Source organism: Doryrhamphus excisus, linkage group LG5, assembly GCF_037039965.1.
Source record: "Doryrhamphus excisus strain RoL-2023G ecotype Guam linkage group LG5, RoL_Dexc_Guam_v1.1, whole genome shotgun sequence".
In the NCBI taxonomy this organism is placed as follows: domain Eukaryota; kingdom Metazoa; phylum Chordata; class Actinopteri; order Syngnathiformes; family Syngnathidae; genus Doryrhamphus; species Doryrhamphus excisus.
This window is the reverse complement of record NC_136361.1, coordinates 11,407,387-11,426,760: the sequence shown is the minus strand read 5'-3', so window position 1 is coordinate 11,426,760 and position 19,374 is coordinate 11,407,387. Positions and strand designations below refer to the sequence as shown.

The 19,374-nt window shown below is 41.9% G+C and overlaps 1 protein-coding gene across 3 annotated transcripts in view; it reads left to right on the top strand.

Moving 5' to 3' along the window:
- Positions 1–534: 534 nt before the first annotated feature.
- Positions 535–19,374, top strand: part of glcci1b (glucocorticoid induced 1b) — a 25,388-nt gene continuing 6,548 nt past the window's right edge. The window contains exons 1-5 of one of the 3 annotated variants that reach the window (XM_078790699.1): positions 535–727; positions 870–1,188; positions 8,291–8,439; positions 14,867–14,956; positions 17,901–18,017. In XM_078790699.1, the coding sequence (XP_078646825.1) occupies positions 885–1,188; positions 8,291–8,439; positions 14,867–14,956; positions 17,901–18,017 (660 nt within the window). In that variant the 5' untranslated portion in view covers positions 535–727; positions 870–884. Of the gene's footprint in view, positions 728–869; positions 1,189–8,290; positions 8,440–14,866; positions 14,957–17,897; positions 18,018–19,374 lie in introns of all 3 variants that reach the window. The other 2 variants (XM_078790697.1, XM_078790698.1) reach the window with 2 other exon arrangements.

Sequence of the window (19,374 nt, the reverse complement as noted above, 5' to 3'; positions counted from 1 at the left end):
TCCCCAACCAGAAATTGAATCAGCCGAATGAGGAATCTGACAGACGAGCAGAAGCACAAAGGAAAAGTAAATGAGCAACATGAATGGGCATGAAAACTAAAAAAAAAAACTAGACTGGAAACAACATGGCGGATGCATTCACACAATTGTCCAAAATGTCTGTCTAAGATGAAGAATGAAGACTTGCCTGAGTTTTCTCCAGGCACTCTAGCTTCCTCCAACATACCCAAGCACGCATGTTGAGGTAACACTGGTCACTCTAAAGTGTGAATGTATATCCGAATGTGGGCGAGCGTGATATAGTGTATGAATGAACGTTAGGTTTGTGTCAAAGCAGTAATCAATGTGGACATCGCTTCCATGATGATAAAATCAAAGCTATATACTTTATCATATCCTAGGTAATTTACCACTCCACGGTCAAAAAACAACATAACTTTCCTCATTGTGAGTTTTTCTCTGATACGATTGGCTAAAAGTACAGGGACTAGATACATTTGGTCCAATCAACGTCAATACTGTACATGACTCACAAGCTCGGGAGTGGGGGGTTGTTCCCGCCCCCAGACGTCAGCTAGTAGTCTAGCCGAAACAAGTCATTTGGAGTGGACATGATGGGGAAGACGCTGCTTACCCTCGGTTAAGTGTTTAAACAAGTACAAAATACAACTTTGAGCTTCTCGTAGCATGACTGAAGCTCCAGTGTGCGGTTTTAAGTAACTTACAGGTAAGTTTACCGTCAAACAACGCCGCCTGGTGCTGTTTTCTTCGAGTGAAAGAGTGGAGTGAAAAAGAGGAAGCTAGCGTGTTTTGCTAACTGTTTATCTCTCTGCTGCTTGGCGGTGACACACTTGACTTTTCTTTTAAAGTCCCCTTTTGGAAGGATGGCAGCCTCCAGCAACTCTCTTCAGCAGTCCAGAGTGAGACGCAGCAATGCGGGCTCCCCCGGTTCGTTCACCAACACCAGCTGCCGCCTGCACCCCATCCGTGCCACCGTGCCCTACCAGCTCTTGCGCGGCGGCCAGAGCAGCCCGACGCGGCCGCACAACCTCCACGGGGGGGCCACGGGCAGCCGAGGCTCGAGCCCCCCATCAAGCCCGACTTTCCTCCCAGGAAGTGGAATCGCCAGGCAGAGGCTGTCTCCAGAAAATAGAGAATCCTGCTCCCCAGACTCGCCTGTTTCCAGAGGTAAAAAAACAAAACAAAACACATGTGTCCATGTGCTTTTGAAACCTTACTCTTAATTGTTGAAGTAGTTGTAATTGTAGGCCATGTTGATAAACTTGCATCATTTCATTACTTGTATGAATCCAAGGTGACAAATTTGCTTTTATGCAAGCTTGCAGCAACAGACATTCAAGTATTGTGGGCACATTGGCAATGCTGAAACTGAAAATAAGTATAAATTCCCATATTTAAGCCGTTTGCACGCAAAATAGTCAACCTTTGTTGTAAATTCTACCTATTTGCAAAGTGGTCTGCAATAAACCCACCAAACCAAAAAAAGAAACTGCTTCTAAAATAGTGAATCTTACAATTTACTATTTGTTAAAGGTGGCCACCTACTGAAAGTTGTGTTTTGCATATATGTTTCGTTTGCAGTATTTTTTGTGAGTGCAACTGCAAATAATTACGACAACTTTTTAAAAAGTCTTCTTTGGATGCAAGTTCCAAGTGGCTTTGTCAACCGGACCAGTCAGGAACAGATGCCTGCAAGCTCAATGTATTGCATGGCCCGTGCACACTGGAGGAGGGGTGCTGTCGTTTTCGTGTCATGCTCAGCTGCTGTCTGCTAAAGCCTTTCACCGTGAAGGACTTGAGAGTCCATACCCGACATGTACATACTCTGCGAGTGATGCAATGCGCTCTTGTAGGCCAGAAGTGGGGATTGAATGACCGAAAACACAAGAAGTCACATGCTAACTGATAATGCTATAAACAGATTTCTCTGGTGTCCACATGGATAAAACCTTATAGCATACAGTTTGGAGGGACAAATAATGGTGTGGGATTTGTACGTTGAATACCAGTACCTGCCAATGAATCAGTTGGAGCCCCATGTTCGACGATTGGTCATGCAGTGGTTCACGTAGCTGACTTTCATTAAGCTTTTCATGGGCTCAATTACAACTCCTACTCCTTTCACCGTAAAGTCAGCTGGGATAGACCCCAGCCAGGGTAGCACTTCAGAAAATGGATCACTCAAAAAGTAGTGGTTCATTTTGTCTGTATAGTTGACACCCTAGAGATACCTCAATGAGCAAGGTGTTGAACAAAGACGAGAAACACGACGCCGCTGTGCTGTGAGCTGAGGTTCACCATAGACAAGAAATCCAGGTGGTTTTGAATCTCGGTCATAATCCACAATCCTTGCTCGGAAATGATGAGTCTTCACCGATCAATCGTGCTGCCTTTTAATATACCGTACCAAAACAATGGAAGAATGCCATAAACGTGTTTTTTCAGCCGGGTGCAAACATTAGCTTAGCTTACTTACTCCACAAACGACCACCTGCTGCCCGCAACCTCATGACTACCAGCTGGATTTACCTTCATTAGTCAAGGCCGCCAACGACTGTTATCAAAGAACATTACACCCGAGACGGCTCCCCACAAGCATTCCTTCCTACTTTTGAGCGAGATGACCCCTGACCTTGATCAGTGTAGCGTGTGCGGGAGGAAATGAGAAAGAACCAAGTCCTCATCTACAGCAGCTAGCAGGCGTGATGAATTTGGCCAGCGGTTGGTGTTGATTTCCCAGCTCGTCCGCATGCCAAGCATACCGCAGTACTGCGAGAGGCATGACCTTTCACCCCCCTTGGGCCAGTGTGCACGTCTGTGGTGATGATGGACACCTCCATCATGGCTGAGACCTTGCAGTCAAAACATGGCTGCGGAACCTACTGCATGTTCGGATCATGGACCAAACAAGGCCTGGAATCATACACTGGCAAGCCAAAAACTGTGTTTTTACGTAAGCAAATATGGTTGGGGTGGCTGCAGGTGGTCAGGTCTACATTCAGCAATGTTATGGGCCCCAAGAATGAAGTCAGCTGAATATAGAGAATAAGCAGGTTATTCTGTCGATTGATTTTTTTCCTCCAGCCTATTCCAAGATGACAACGCCAAGATTCATCTGACTCCTATTGTGAAAGTGGAGCATGAGACTCTTCCAAACATGGATTGGTCACCACAGAGAAGCTTTGGGATTGAACTGGAGAAGGCCTTGCACAGTAATCTGATCAAGTCATTAATACGAAATCTTAGTGAAAAATTAACGCATTTGCTACCAAAGATGTATTTATAAATTTTTTTCCAACCCGAATGCACGATCTCAAAGACGTACTTACGTCTTATTTTTTTTGTGCAAGTGCACAATGGAAGGAAGGCACAAAAGATCAGGTTTAGTGCAGTTTTAAGCTGTAAAGTTCCATGTATTCCTTGTATTGAAGCACTCCACAGAGGAAGTGCAAAGGCATGGAGCAGCGCAGCATGCAGAAGGTCAATCATTGAAGGGAAATTTGAACACGCGCATGCACACACGCCAGACAGTTCAGTTCTAAATGTTTTTTGTTTCTTTCGCCTTTTTCCTGATTACGAAGTCGCCACAGCGGATATTTTTTGATCCGCATAGTGATTTGGCTTGATCCCTTTATATTCGGATGCCCTTCCTGACGAATACCGATGATGCTTACTAGTGGAGATTCAAACCTTGGGCGTCCTCTCCAAAGTCCAAATGTAAAAATTGTAAATAGTTCATCAAGCAAACAAGTTATGTGCAATATTGTATGAAAACTGAGGCCACATTATGGCAAAAAACTATCATAGGAAAACTGGGGCATATGAAAACTGAGGATTGACTGTATTTAGTATTACATTTATAAATACAACCACCCATGAAATTGTTCTTTTGTGTCTATGCAAGTTGTTTCTGGTTTTCAGTCAATGTAAACAGTCATATCGGATATGGTTCATAAATGTATAAATAAATAGTAATGAGGTAAAACAACAATATCAGCACTCAATCTTGATGGACCTGCAGTGCAGTGTAAATCTAGGCTTAGCCTGATGATGAAGAGCAAAGAGGATCATATTCTGCACGGTGACGTTTTTTAGGGTGGCCAGTATGACATCATTGTCCCAGCACACTTTTGCCAACAAAGAGCGTCTGCCTCTCTGTCAAAGTGCCAGCGGTGCTGAAAAAGGCCTTTGCTTCATTGTCACACACTCAAAGTGCAGACTAGGACCAAAATGTGAAAAGCAGCGTGTTGTCCGCATGGTCGGCACACAGTTATATTTATACTGATAAAAGTTGGCTCATTTGACTTCAGCCTTGCCCTGTTGGCAGCACTCTCGTCTTTTCTTCTTCTTCTTGCACGGACGAGTCTGAGCATGCTTGATTTTCTTGGGAGTCAACTGCCGGACTCACGCAACAATGCTAACAATGCTAACAAAGCCACCTGACCAGCTGAAGGAACATGCTGAAGCCTTTTTCGGAGACAATAGCCACAATTGATAGAGCATAACTGTAATCAACACAATTTAGAGCATTTATCAACAATTATTCATAATATTAGTGTGTAACATACTCTTTTTTTTGTTGTTTTTGTGTGAATATCAGATTTAAACAGTGGCTCATGAAACAAGTCTCAGACAGCTCGTCAAAAATGGCAGTAAAAAAGGGCTGCCATTGTATTAAAGTATTCTACTGAAAATTCCTATAAGACATTTCACCTAATGAACTACCAATTGTTTTCATTTTTTTAAGATAGTTTTTTCGTATTTGCTTGGGTCTGATGGACTACGTAATGGTGCTTTGCATATGAATTTATCCATCCGAGACTGATGGATAAATTACTCAAGTTACTGAAACTAAATGACACATTACAGTATATTGATGGATGTGGTATTACTTACACAGGCCTACTATAAATCAGATGAATACTGTTTTTGATTTGGACTTTTTGCAGTGTTCAAACTAAAATGAAGACACCCGCTGTTGTGTAACACATTACTCCTAAACGAGTGAGACACACACTTCCTTGATCCATTGCACAGTATTGTCTGTTACAAAGGAGCAAGAATGGTTTGTCATTCATTCATTTTCTACCGCTTATCCTCACGAGGGGCGCGGGGAGTGCTGGAGCCTATCCCGGCTGTCTTTGGTCGCCAGCCAATCACAGGGTACATATAAACAAACAACCATTCACATTCATACCTATGGACAATTTGGAGTCGCCAATTAACCTAGCATGTTTTTGGAATGTGGGAGGAAACCGGAGTACCCGGAGAAAACCCACGCATGCACGGGGAGAACATACTCCACACAGAGATGGCCGAGGGTGGAATTGAACCCTGGTCTCCTCACGGTGAGGTCTGCGCGCTAACCACTCGACCGCCATGCCGCCCAGAATGTTTTTTATTATTTACATTTTCAAAGCATTGTCTTTTTGCAGATGAAATTAACCCTGTGGCAAAGTCATGTTAAGGGCGTACCATTGTAATAAAGTAGGCACACATTTGACAGTAATAATGATGAAGCTCATTGATTTGTGCTGCATTCATTTTAACTTGTGTCGGGTCTTCCGGTCCATTATGCGTGTCTTTAGAGGAGATGCTACAACATGGAAAATGTGCTGTTGTGGTATGCAAGTGGCGCATTACTACAGATACACGTCACAGTGTTCAACTTGTTTAGCATGAAATGCTCTTGACTTTCAACACTTGCTGGCTTGAAAAATGTTTTTGTTTTCCTGCTCTTTTGTTAGTTTTCCCTCGCCTCTTCCATCGTCCCACTCATTCAACCAAACATTTGCTTCTTTCTCTGTAGGTGGCATAAGCACAGTTTACTGGGATTACTTAAGGTATTGTTTCACCCTACATTAAAATACGTATGTAATATACAAAGATTGAATTAAAAAGAAAAGATTTGAATTAAAGAATTGTAATTATGGCTGGTTTGAATCAAATGTCTCAGGAGCAACCGCTCCTGCTCAGTGACAACAAACAAACTGCACAACAATACATGCTTTCACTTGTATATCTGCAAGTACCAAAAAACTGTCTATTGACATCAGAAAAAGTATCTTGATTTTTCGCTAGTTGCTTTTGACGAAATATGTCGCCACATTTAGCGACGGAGTTGCCAAGACTGGAACTTGTTGGTTTATTCATGGTTATGGGAACGATTAGTTTGTTTTTGATAATGCTTAAAATAAATTTTGACATGTTAATGATATTGAAATATGACCCAGCACTGATTTATTAATTTTTTTAAAAAGCTGACAGGCGATTTATATTTTTGTATTTAAAAAAATTTGACCGAAATAATAGTGGGTTTTGTTAATGACCGTTGGTAAATGTGGGTCCCAGGTTGCTGTTTTACAATGTTTAATGTCATTTGTTTCATCAGTCATGTGGGAAATTATTGTTTGATGCACTTTTATTATTTCAAGGTTAGATGGCACCAAATAGCACAGCTAGTGTTTATTTCTCTTTAGTTGGGGCATAATACAACACCGCCTCTGCTGGTTGCAGTTAAGAAGTGCACTCATTAGTCAGTAATTGCTTCCTTAAAAGAAAATAGATAGATAGACTTTCTTTATTGTCATTGCACAATAACACAGCAGTGAAATTGCCAACGAAATGTCGTTGCCTGGCTCCCGTATAATAATAAATAATAATGTGGAGAATAAAGAGATGACATCAAATATGAACAATGTACAGCGTAAACAGTAATTTGTACAAATTTAAATAATTTAGAATAAATAATAATTTTAAAGTTTTACGCGTGCGTGTGGGCAGGTAGAGGAGGGGCTTATTTGGCATTCAGCAGTCTGATGGCCAGGGGGAAGTAGCTGTCTCGACACCTGGTTGTTCTACAGCGGATGCTGCAGAGCCTTCTCCCCGACACCAGGCGAGAAAACGGTCCATGCTGGGGGGATGAATGAAAATCAAAATGACAAATTTGTAGTTTCAAAAGATTTAAACAAAAAAAATAGCTGCCCAATAGAGGCTTGTGAAAGGTTAGCTTTGGCTTAGGCACTTGTCGCTAATTGTTTTTAGCATTAAGAAGGTTTTGTACGCGTGACAAAACCAGGCTTGCAGCCTACAAGAAAAGTGCTGTACTGATTTGGACCACATGTTTGTTTTCGTACTTCACATCGTCTCAGTTAATAAACCACCCTGTTATCCCGGGAAATGCTGTGACTTTTTTTTTCGGCTCTTCCTTAATGTTCCTCATTCTCCCCCTCTCCTTCCCAGCCTGCAGAATGCCTACTAAAGGGAAAGTTTTTATTACATTTCAGGCTCACAGATATTCACCCTATTATCACTCGAGTCATCCCTGAAATCAGGCCGACCTGCCCCTTTGATCGTTTTGGCTCCTCTGGCCGTGCCGCCTCTTTCTTCTCATCGGGAGATTATTCTGGTCTGGCAATAGGGGAGGTGGTGGAAAATAACCACAATCCCTGCTCCGAGAGGCCTGGCTGGGCCTGTATCAATATTGATGGAAATGTAGCCTGCCTGCTTTGTCTGCAATGCTGTAGGGACTTGTAGCGTAGTCCTGTCAGCTTACTTACGCCATACCTTTTTGGGTGGATAGGCGTGTATGTTCTACCAACAATGGATGCTTGTGTAGGCGAGGGTGCCTCGTGTGTGTGTGCGTGTGTTTTCACAGACTTGGAACAGAATGTACAGCATCTTTAATGGTCATCATACAGCTCTTTAGTCAGTTCAAAGACCTGAAAGAGTTCCACCTGGCAACATTAATGCACTTGTCTAGCTTGTGTGTGTGTGTGAGTGTGTGTGAGTGAGACTGCAGGAATGTTGAGTGGATGCATGCAGTATTTATGCGCATTGTAGCGCGCTTGTTTATGAGTTCGAATGTGGGTGGTGTTCACTTTAACCGCCAGCATGACATCATGGACTCTTGCTAACTCGGCACCCTACTTATGGGGTTGTTTACATTGTTTTGTTGTTTGTACGCTTTGGGCTTTCATTGCACAGTTACATTTTAGTCCTGCTGAGCTTGGTCATTGTGAGACGACTCATCACAAACATGGCTCTGTAATTACACTGTTGTGGATATGGTCAAGATGATGATGGTGGTGGTGGCAACACAGCAACATGGTCCTCACATATTTAAATCATCATTAAATCCAGCTTGTTGACTGTGTCAATGTTTAAATAAAATTGAATTCACATTTCCTCATCCAAGCTAAGGTGTTGGTGTTTAACTATTTTTAAGTTCTCCCTTTTATTTATTTATTTCTTTTTTAACATCTGAAAGCAGAAAGGTCCAGGCTGCAAATGCGGACCTCCAGTGCCATCCGGCGGACATCTTCCCTGGACGCCATCACGGGGCCGTACCTCACCGGCCAGTGGCCCCGCGATGCACATGGACCTTACCCCTCCAGTATGAAAGACAAATCCACTCAGGTATGTAACGTGTGTACAACAATAGTATAGTTTGCTTTGCTTGTGGGACACTACTTCACAAAATACTGATGTGTGATCTTGAGGATCAGCACACATGAGGCCTGAATGAAGGACCACCATTCCTCATTTACATGAGCGTCACACCAGAAAAACATCTGTGTGTATATGCTTTTCTTTCTTTCTTTTATCAAGAGTTGCCGTTACACATTGTACTTACGCACCCCTGCAAACCAATTTCCAGGGTCTCGGGAAAAAAAGGCCAGAGTACATCTGTTTCTAATGTGAGGAAGTAGTAGAATAATTAGTTAGCATTAGCATTTTGAGAGAAAGGTGCTTGGCCATTTACTTGATGTCATGTTTAACAGAAAACTGATTAAAACATTGTTTTGATCAGTTTCTTTGACATTTGGACCGCCCTAGTTTGTGGATTTTCTCTCCGTTTTCCTCCCACATTCCAAAAACATGCTAGGTTAATTGGCGACTCCAAATTGTCCATAGGTATGAATGTGAGTGTGAATGGTTGTTTGTCTATATGTGCCTTGTGATTGGCTGGCGACCAGTCCGGGGTGTGCCCCGCCTCTCGCCGGATGACAGCTGGGATAGGCTCCAGCACACCCGCGACCCTCGTGAGGAAAAAGCGGTAGTGAATGAATGAATGAATGAATGTAATTGGAGCATAAGAAACCTATTCACGACCTTCTAAATATGGCTTTTAACATTTTTGGAGCCCTCTGCACATGAAATAACATCCCTATAGTCACAGAGTCCACAGAATTTCCCCCAACATTTGTATTACTCCATAAAATATCTGCCAGCTTTTTCTCACCACTTCACAATCATTTTTTATGACTTTTCTCTCTTGTACCTCGTGATTGAAATGAGGTAGAGATTACACCCTTTTTGGGTAGTCCCGCCCTTTCCACTACATAGCCAAGATGGCAACTACTGAGGGTGGTAAGAGTTCAGCACTGCACACTCAGTTACAGTTTTTTTACAGAGTGTAACCTCCTGGTACTGACTGCACTGCATTTTGCCATGCATCTTTGTGAACAGTACTAAGATACGCCTTATAGTGCAGGGGTCTTACATCAGACACATCTACCTGGCTGACCCGACCGGGTGTGACTGTATCCAGGTAGTACACTTCCACAGAATGGAAGTGCGCCAACTGGGACACAGCATGTGTGTGTTAAGTTTCCTAACTAAGTGACATCACCAACTCCTGGCCTGGCAAGCATATTAGTATTTTCCGTTACTTTTGTGTGAACAGGACTTGTCTTTTTCAAAAACACAAAAGAATTACTAGGTTTAGGTTTACCAGGCCATTATGTTGAAAATGTAACCTTAACTACTGGCTATGTAAAAGCGCCGATTGAAGCTTGGCTCCAGACATTTGCGTGTCAGCCAGTTGGAAAGTGAAGTGTATGACACTTCTGCAGTGCAGTAATGCTGTGGCGAGAGTACTGGGGCACTTGACAATCCTTGAGCAAATAAATGCAAAAACTTCCCCCAAGGGATGGTCAAAGACCTCTTCCTGCTTGGGCCCGGCTACACACAAAACAATCCCTTGTACTTCTTGTTGTGGTTGTTTTGCATTGCACAAGTCTGAGATAACTTCTCCCTTTTGAGCTGTAATGAAGCCCAGCCTGGAGATGAAGTCGTTTGCACCTGTCCCCTATGAGCACCAGGACTATACCAGGACAAATCCCACTGCTTGCCACCTGGCCCTCGTGGCCGCATGGAACGCCTTCCCTTTGTGTAAGCACGGAGCAGCAGAGGGCCCATAGATATGCTAATGCATGTTCCGGCCTTGGACCTAACACACAGACGTCTTCATGAAGATTAGAAGCCCACAAAGGCGCTCTGATCAAACAGCTTGGCATTTCTATGAAACCATCACACTCCAACAGCGGCGTGGACGACCAACACGCTCTGCAGCTCCCCTGGCGAGGAAATGATATGAATACAACCCCAAACAAGCGCCCTGCACATTCCTCAAATGGAAAGGCTGCCAGAAAAAAAAAGTCGACTTTGTCAACTTGTGGATTTTACTCTGGTGCGTCAGCACTTTCAAGTCTACTCCTTGTTGCTTACATTGAATGCACAGGATGTCATTTAAATCAGGACCACACACCAAAAAATACCCTCTTTTTGATATTGATCATTTTTTGTGGACATGCTTTGATACTTTTAGACACGACAAAGAGAAAGAATCCACCTTCTCGACGTCAACAAACGATAGCGGCGTGCATGTCTTGGCGTGCAATCTAAACAACCCGGCCACAAATTCCTCTGCGACTCCATTGAAGCACACTTATGATTATTTCCTGCTCTGGAACAGAGCTGGATTCTTCAGGATGTTGCCTGCATGTCGCTCTTTGGGTGGGATTCATCACAGGAAGCCAGAGTGCGCCTTTTTTTTTATCTACACATCACTGCTCTATCAGGCACGACACCTGGCGCACGAGTGGAAAGGAGCACACGAGTGCAACAAAGCCAGAGCGTGACACGACCACAGCATCCTGAGTAAATAAAAGTGGGTGTTGTCGCTCACCGTTTGTTTTAGACTGACAGCAAGACTAGTTTGACTACACACAGGCGCCGTCTGTCACCTTCATGGTAATTTAGTTTAATTTTATTTATTGAACTTTTACACACAATGAAAGAGTACTTGTGTTTTTTTTTTTTACTATTTGTTTACTCTGTCTTCACCTTTCCAGTCTTCACCTGTATACAGTTATTTTTGTATGTTGTAGGGCAAGGACATTCTTCCAAAGATGTTCCTATTTAATATTTCACGAAAATCCACACTGATGGATTTTTCCTACTTCTTCTTCCGCCTCATTTTTTGTCCACTAACTACTCCTCCATTTCTTAAACAATTCAAACAAATCCAACATCAAAATGTTCAGCTCACAAAGGACAAGTTTGCTACCTATTCAGGCTTTTCAAAATATTCCCACATTCATATTTTTTGTGAGAATTTTAGCATTAGAAATGAATGGTCAATTTAAATGACACCCTGTGCTGGTTCACTTAAAATTTTCCATTACTGACTCACTTGGACAGCGATGGCATGGTTTGGTTGATAAAGTACGTGCTTCCCAACCCAAAGGTAGCCGGTTCAGTTCCTGCTTATGCATTCAGCATGTTGTGTACAGTTAGATTACATCAGACAAAAGTCACTCTCCTCTTATTTATAGTAGTGATATTAAAGCATACTGTATGATGCAGCATACATGTAAGACGTAACAGTTCAAAATGGCAACGACATTAGGTGGCAACTAACTTCTACATACAACTTTTTTTTTAATCCTTAAAGGGAAAGTAGGGGGCTGGCAGCACACCTCACTGGCAGAACATGCATGGGTGTCTATAGTGTGACTCATTGCAGGAATAGATGATAAAAAAGATAACAGATCATAAGATTTGCCTTTGAGAAAATGGATGTCACGTATTACATAAGACATATTGAAGGGGATCTATTATGCTCATTTCTCGACCCTTTGTATTGGGTTGTGGTGTCCTATAGAGCAGCTACACACAATAATCCGCACAGAGAATTTTTTAGAATCGGCACCCATTCCCGCTGTATTTCCTTTGATTTCTGCTTTGCCAAAACGGTCTGTTTTCATTTATTTCACCCACGGCCCGCCTCCGGACAAGCCCACTCCACTGTAATTGGTCATTCTCCCAAAGTGCTAACTATGAAACACAAAAATAAGTCCGCCCCTCTGTGACATCGCCAAAGGGCAGTTTTACCACACCTTTTGGAAATTGAGCGTTTTGAGCCATCACAAACTTCTTTCAGGGCTCACATCCAAATATGCAAACCTCATTATCTGAAAGTTTGGCATCGTTTACCATAACAATAAAACATTCTAACTACATTTATAGGTCAGGAAAGTGGAAAAAACATAAAACGCAAACAAAATACATGCATTATTATTATTATTATTATGTACTTTTTATTACTAGGATTATGTATTATAACAGTGGTTTATTTGGTTTAAAAAAATGTTGACAACAATATTGTTTCGTGTCAATTTGTCACACTATAAACATTTCAAACTGTACCTGCATGGTTTTGTGACCCGGTTAAATAACGTTTGTTCAGTCATATTTTTTCATTGTTCAAATCTCAACTCATCTCGTGGGTCCATTCTCATTTGTCAATTTGTGACACCGCTATTACTTACACATCGTATCTATTCTAGGATGCTGGTCAAACTTGTTTTTTTCCCCCCAATGAGAACAGGGAACAATGTAAATAGACCTGAGCTGTTCCAAGGTCAAGCTGCGGCCACCATAACAGCTTTATTAAATGTAATTAGTATTTATAGTAGTTATCTTTGCTAACAAGTTTAATTGTTAATGGCTGAATTATGAATTATAGTAGAAATTGCAGACCTTTTCCCCACAAAAAGAACTTTTTTTTCATGTGATTTGAAGCTTCATTCAGCGGTTTGACGTCACGGAACATCTGACATTTAATCTGTATTCAATCTGTTTCAGCTTTTTTTCTAATGTCATGTCCAGCAGCACAAAGCAGAACATCTGCCTGCTCTCTCTCCTATAGTGCTCCTTTTTAGGAGGGCACCGTAGCTCCACCGTTTTTAATTAGCCGCCTGTTCTGCTGCTGCGACTTCGTGCAACGACATGGCGGGCGTTCCTCATTATTCCCCGCCTTGGTATTCCATAAGCCATAGGGAGAGGCTTGTGCGGCGGTTTGGGGAGTCATAAAGCGTTTTGTGTTGAACGCAGGGTCAGATGTGTATGGAGCCTTGTGAACACGCTGACATTTTGCACGGGGTTGCACTTACAGGACAAGTCTGATGTTTGGAGAGCCGAGGCGCTGTTGATTCGCATAATGAAGAAGGGGAAGTATGTGCTTCTTGACAACCCTCTTGGAAAAAGACCCTTTCTGCTTTTGCATACATTTGCATAATTCTGCCATTTCCTTGTTTGTGCTGCAGCGGCGTCAGATATGCTGTGTGAGACACTGCTGCCTTTTATGCTCTCTCACAAGTCCTGTTAATCTTCTACAAGCCTAATATTGTACTCTTCACAGTGTGCCCCTATTTGCTAGGTATCTTGATAATACACTAGACCAGCCTGTCATTTGCAGATCTGTTGATCTGCATACCGAGCAGTGTTTCCCAGACATTCATCTATTTGTGGTGGCCCCCCACAAATACTGTACATTTGCCGCCAACTGTTAGCAAACACATTATAACGGGACTGTCTGTGAATGTGTACCACATAGTACAATTCCACATGTCCACAAAGTATAAGGAATAAGCAAAGCTTATTGTATACCCCTCATCCGTTTCACATCAGGACGGTACTGGGGGGAATGTCTGTTTAAAAAAAAAAAATGGCCGGGGTTGAATTAGTTTTTATTAATTTTAAGACATCATCATAGAGGTTCCATAATAGCAGGTTGTCCAAAATCTAGCCTTGATGACAAGAGCTTTTGTGTTTGTCCATGTTTTTGCCTATCTCCAGCAGATGTTGAGTCTCCAAGAAGCGCTGTTGTGTACTTTATCCACATTTTACATATAGCTTTGGACTTGTCCGACATAATGGATGCAGTAACTAACCCTAACCCTAACACCAGCATACCTACAGTATGTGAGCTACAGTGCACTGGCGGCTGGCTGACTTGATAAATGAGCCCTGGCCTTTACGTATTTTGCGATGTATACAGAAGCCTGCCTTTTTCTTTTTCTTTATTTATTTATTCTAAAACGTAGTTACTCTTGGACACAATGTCACATTACTTTTACATAATACGGCTCCTTTAAATGACTAGTGATACATTTTCTATGAACTGTACTCAAAAATGAAAACTGCTGTTAAAAAGACATAAAAGGTTTGGTGCCGTGAGCCAGTCGTCCCGCCTAGTGCTTTTTAGCCAGTGTCGTTTTTTGACACTGATGTATTTATCCCAACTCTGCCCACTAATGGAAACAATAAAACATGTTATGACTTCAAGTCTTTTTCTCCTTTAGGGAGCGTCTCTATTTTCTCATTTGTTTTTGTCATCTTCATTGATTCCAGATTTGCAGCTGCACTTTTTGCACATATGCTGCTTGTTTCTCTCACACCAAAGTTTCAGAAAAGTAATGCTGTTATTCATTGATTTGGGTACTCAATTATTCTGTGGATGAATTAATAGATAGAATAAGCAGTTATTTAAATGAGTAATCAAAAAACAAAAATCACAACACATTTTTCTTATCATGCACCATTTTCTGTGTTTATTACATTTTCTTGTTCTCGTCACTTTTCAAAACTTGCATATATGGGAGTACTTTTGACAACATTGTCATCTGTGCCTGAAGCTTTGTGTTTAGTACCTGGACGTGATGTGGATCATGTGTTGATAATTAGGGGAAACATGATGGGATGTTTTCTTTCTCAGACTCCAGGTCTCTGGATGGATGAGGGAGTGGAACAGGGAAGTCCACACCAGAGGTCCGCCTCCTGGGGCAGTGCTGACCATCTCAAGGAGGTAGAAACACACACACACACAACTTTCCAATGAAACTAACACTCACACAGCTGCTTCCAACATGTGTTTTTGTCATTTTTGAGGTTTTTGGTCTGGTGTCAACCTACATATGGGTGTCAACCTACATATGTGCCGGGTGAACCACTTGGAGCTATTAGATGTCCACCACAGTCTAAATTTAACATCCTTCTCTTCCTTCCCTGTGACTTAACTTCACAATTGTATCTCTTCATTGCTGTGTTTTGTTAACAAGTTAACATCCCTTTGCATTTGGTACGGGTGGACTGCCTCTGAAACGTAACACATAAAACATAGATTGCGCTGTAATCCATGTCAAATGGATGCCATTCTCACTCACTCCACAATACATTCATGTACACAATAAAGACAAGTAAAAAGTAAAGTCAATTTATGATAAAAAATAATGGATGAGTGCTTTTCAAGGTAACAAAGCTCTTCATAGTGAAGTGAACCCACCAGTCACCCACAGATGGTGGTAATGTACGTCTGTAGGCACAGCTGCACTGGGGTAAACCAATGGAAACCTGATATTCTCGCCGATGGCTTCTCTCCCACCAAACAATTATTCACATTCATACACCAATGTGGCCAAGTTGGGTCTTACCCAGGGACATAACAACAGTGACTAAGTGGCGGGAGTGAAGATCGGACCCCCAACCTTCCTGTCCTGTCCTCTCCCTTCTGCACCCCTGCAGCCCAAATGTATGCATTCACGTCTCCTGTGAGATAATGAGCCAGTGAGCCTTGATGGCCAGGGCAGTGGAGCTACCTTGTCCTTGTCGGTGAGGCTCACTAGGGGATGGCAGCACATTGCGAATCCTCGAGTAGAATGGCAGAAAAATCCCCCCCACAAAAATCCTCATTTATGTTAATGTGAATTGATCTCCAATTTTTTGGCAGCCTTAAATAACACATTTCAAAGTCTCAACAAACTTAGGACCACTTTCAAGCTAACAGTTCCAGGGATTCACGTCTCCTTTTCCTCATCCTTTGGGATGACACAGAGGTCTGCCAGCATTTTGGGAACGTGGTGCTCTGCATTCAAAGTGGGAGGACGGCGTCCTCTGAGAAGAGAAGCTCTTTGTTGTGGCAGCAGTGAAGACCACACCTTTGTCTGCATTGTACAAATGTGTCTCTCAGGCCCATAAAGGCCATCCTGTTTTTACCCCCCCACCCCACCACCTAGAGTTAACTCAGTTCATCATCAGATGAGATGAATGATTCAGTAGTGTTTCCCCACAGGACTGCAATGTATCTGTGATGGTGGTTGTTTGGGGAATGCAATGATCACGTTTGCTTAATTCACCTCAACACATTTGCAAAAAGTGAGTGAAACAAAAACTGAAAGGCGAAAGAACTTTGTTTAGAACCACAGATGAACTTTCTTCTGTCGTCTCTTTTTACACCTGCTCCTTGTTCAGAGCAATACATCATGTCAGACCCTCCAAAGGTCCGTTGACTAGAATTCATTTTTGAACAAGAGTATCAACAAGGGAGGGATCTGATTATTTGCTAAATACTGAGTCATTAAGTTGGCAACACCAATCCCTTCTGCTAAATTTTATTGTCTGGCAGAGCAGGTGCTTTACATAGTAATCCCTCGTTCATTTTGGTTAATTGGTTACAGAATGGACCATGATCAGTGAATTTCAACAAAGTAGAGTCCTTATTATAATCACATCCAGGGCTCTACATTAAAAACCAAAATGACTTGCCCATAGGGAATCCTTAAGGTGAGAACTACTTGCCCGAACTTGCCCCATGTAAAATGAAAAGACTGCCATAATGATATCATGTAATTTTTTGTGGCATCACATGAGAATCTCAAATAAATAAAATAATAAAATAAATAATACCTTACACACCGTAGTCGTAGTAAGCAGTGATATTTACAAGTTGTGCCCCACAATGAAACATTATTGAATAGACACATTTGTGTACTAGTAATGTGTTTTTAATCCAGAAAAAAAGCTCAATGGTCAAACAATAATTTGTGAAGCAAAGGTGAGAAAAATCCACAGAGAAATGGAAGCGCTAGATTTTGTAGCTTGTGCAAAATCAGCACTTGGTATTGGATCTAATCGGTGGTGTTTCATTGTGACCACTTCAAATTGTCACAGCAATGTGATTCACTCACCTGTGCCATCATTTGATTTGCTGCCGCTAATAAAATACTTGTTTAGGAGGCACTGGTTCATCACTTTTTGCTGTTTTCCTTCAGAATTAGACGATGTTGGCAGCGACGCCATGATGGATGTTTTCTAGTCAAACGATCGCTGATTGGTTGATCGCGAACAACGGGTGTGGGTAAAACGTGGACTGTGGATTACGGACCGCGGTCTAAATAAACGATTCTGATTGGTCCATTTCAAGATTTGCAAGGATTGCTTTGCAAATTACCACCGGACTTACGCAGTCCGTGTTTTACCAACACCCAACAAGAACCGCTTTAAAAAAAACTCTTGGCAGTATGGCATGCCAAAGTGCACTTGCCCGACGGGAATATCACTGATTGGATTTATTTGCCCGAATTTTGTTTTAACTTGCCCCGGGCCATCGGTACATCGTTATTGTCGAGCCCTGACATATTTAAGTATAATTACAGCAGAGCCCTGTAGAAGTCTTTACACTTACCCAGTATAGTAGACATGATTACAGTACATAAGCCATTCAAGCCATAAATAAAACTTCTTATAGAAGCTTCTGTGTAGCTATAAATCTGTTTTGTAGGCGGGCAGACAGGAAGGGACATCGGGGGTTCATTTGTTTTAGCTTGGTGTGGGTTACTGTAGCAAGAGTAGCCCATGTTGTTATTATTGTGCCTATTATGACAACAGTGTTTTGATGATATCACTATTATTGCACCCATATTTTGTTAATATATTATAAACCCAACTTCTCATCTTTTTTTTACTTCCAGCAGATCGCCAAGTTGAGACTGCAGCTTCAGCGCAGCAAACAAGTCAGCCGGCAGAGCAAAGAACGTGACGGCGGTTGTGCAGCACAAAACACACCACACAGCACCCAGTGTAGCGCACAGGTCAGTTACTGTCTTTGTAAGATATAAACTGTTATCACTACCTCATTACACTAATGCACACCAGTAAGTATGCATACTGAAATTTTATATCGTCATATCATGATACATCACATCCCAGGCTGAGGTGAGCCTTAGCATATTGCCCAACCCAACTTCCAATAACTTTATTCAAGTAAGTCATCATATGCTCTAAATACTCATCATTGTGTATACACTCTAGTATGTATATTTTATGGCCTTATTTTGTGAAAAATGTCTGTTCCGTGGTCCAAATCAGGAAAATCTGAATCTCTGACTCAAAGAACCTCTTTGGTGAAACCAAAATGTTAATTTTAAAGGGTAACTGCACTTTTTTTTTACATTTTGCCCATAATGCACAATCCTCATGTGAAACATGAACACATTTCTTTTCCTTTTCTGTGAATTATAACACGAGTTAATATGAGCTGGCTAACAATGCTATCACTGGGACACATCTATTATGACTATGAAGCCCTCTAAAAATAACCTAACAACATTGCATGGTTTGATATCCATGCTGTGATAATGCATTAACATGCAATAGTTGCCGTATCTTGCCCCCAATTTTGATGATTTAAAACAAAACGTATTTCCTCAGCGTATTGATACTAGCTAACCAGCATCACACCTTGCTAGCCGCTAGTCTCTGTGTCATTCATGGACGGAAGAGTGGATAGCTATTGCTCGATTTTGCTACAAAGACCGGCAGCATTTTTTACCTGAGGACTGGAGCACACGTCTTGTGCTGGAACACAGCCATCCCAATGAGAGCGGAGATCATAAGTCTCATAAGTCACTGCTGTTGTTTTTGACAGAACTAGCATAAGTGTATCAATGCACCTCCAAAAGAAGTCATCAAAATAGGGCAAGGTACTGCAACTATTACATATTATCATCAGTGTACGTGTTAATGCATGATCACAGCATGTATATCAAACAATGCAACGTTGTTAGAGGGTTTTTTTTTTTTTACAGGGCTCCATAGTCAAAATCCCGATGACAGCATTGTAAGCTAGCTCAAATTAACCCGTTTTCTCGTATTATAATGCAATGATGGGCAAAATTCCAAAACGTGCAGTTCCTCTTTAAAAATATTTAAGAATGTAAAAGTGGGCATGTTGAAGTTCCTATATGCTGTATTGTGGCTTTGTGTGTGTGTGTGTGTGTGTGTGTGTGTGTGTGTGTGTGTGTGTACACATGTACGTGCACATGTCCAGACATGTATCCTCTGTGTGTGTGGACAAGTGCAGACATGTGTCCAGTGTGTGTGTTGTGATTGGCTAACAGCAGGTTGCAGTATAAAAGTGGTGATCTGCCGTGAGAGTTGGATGATAAT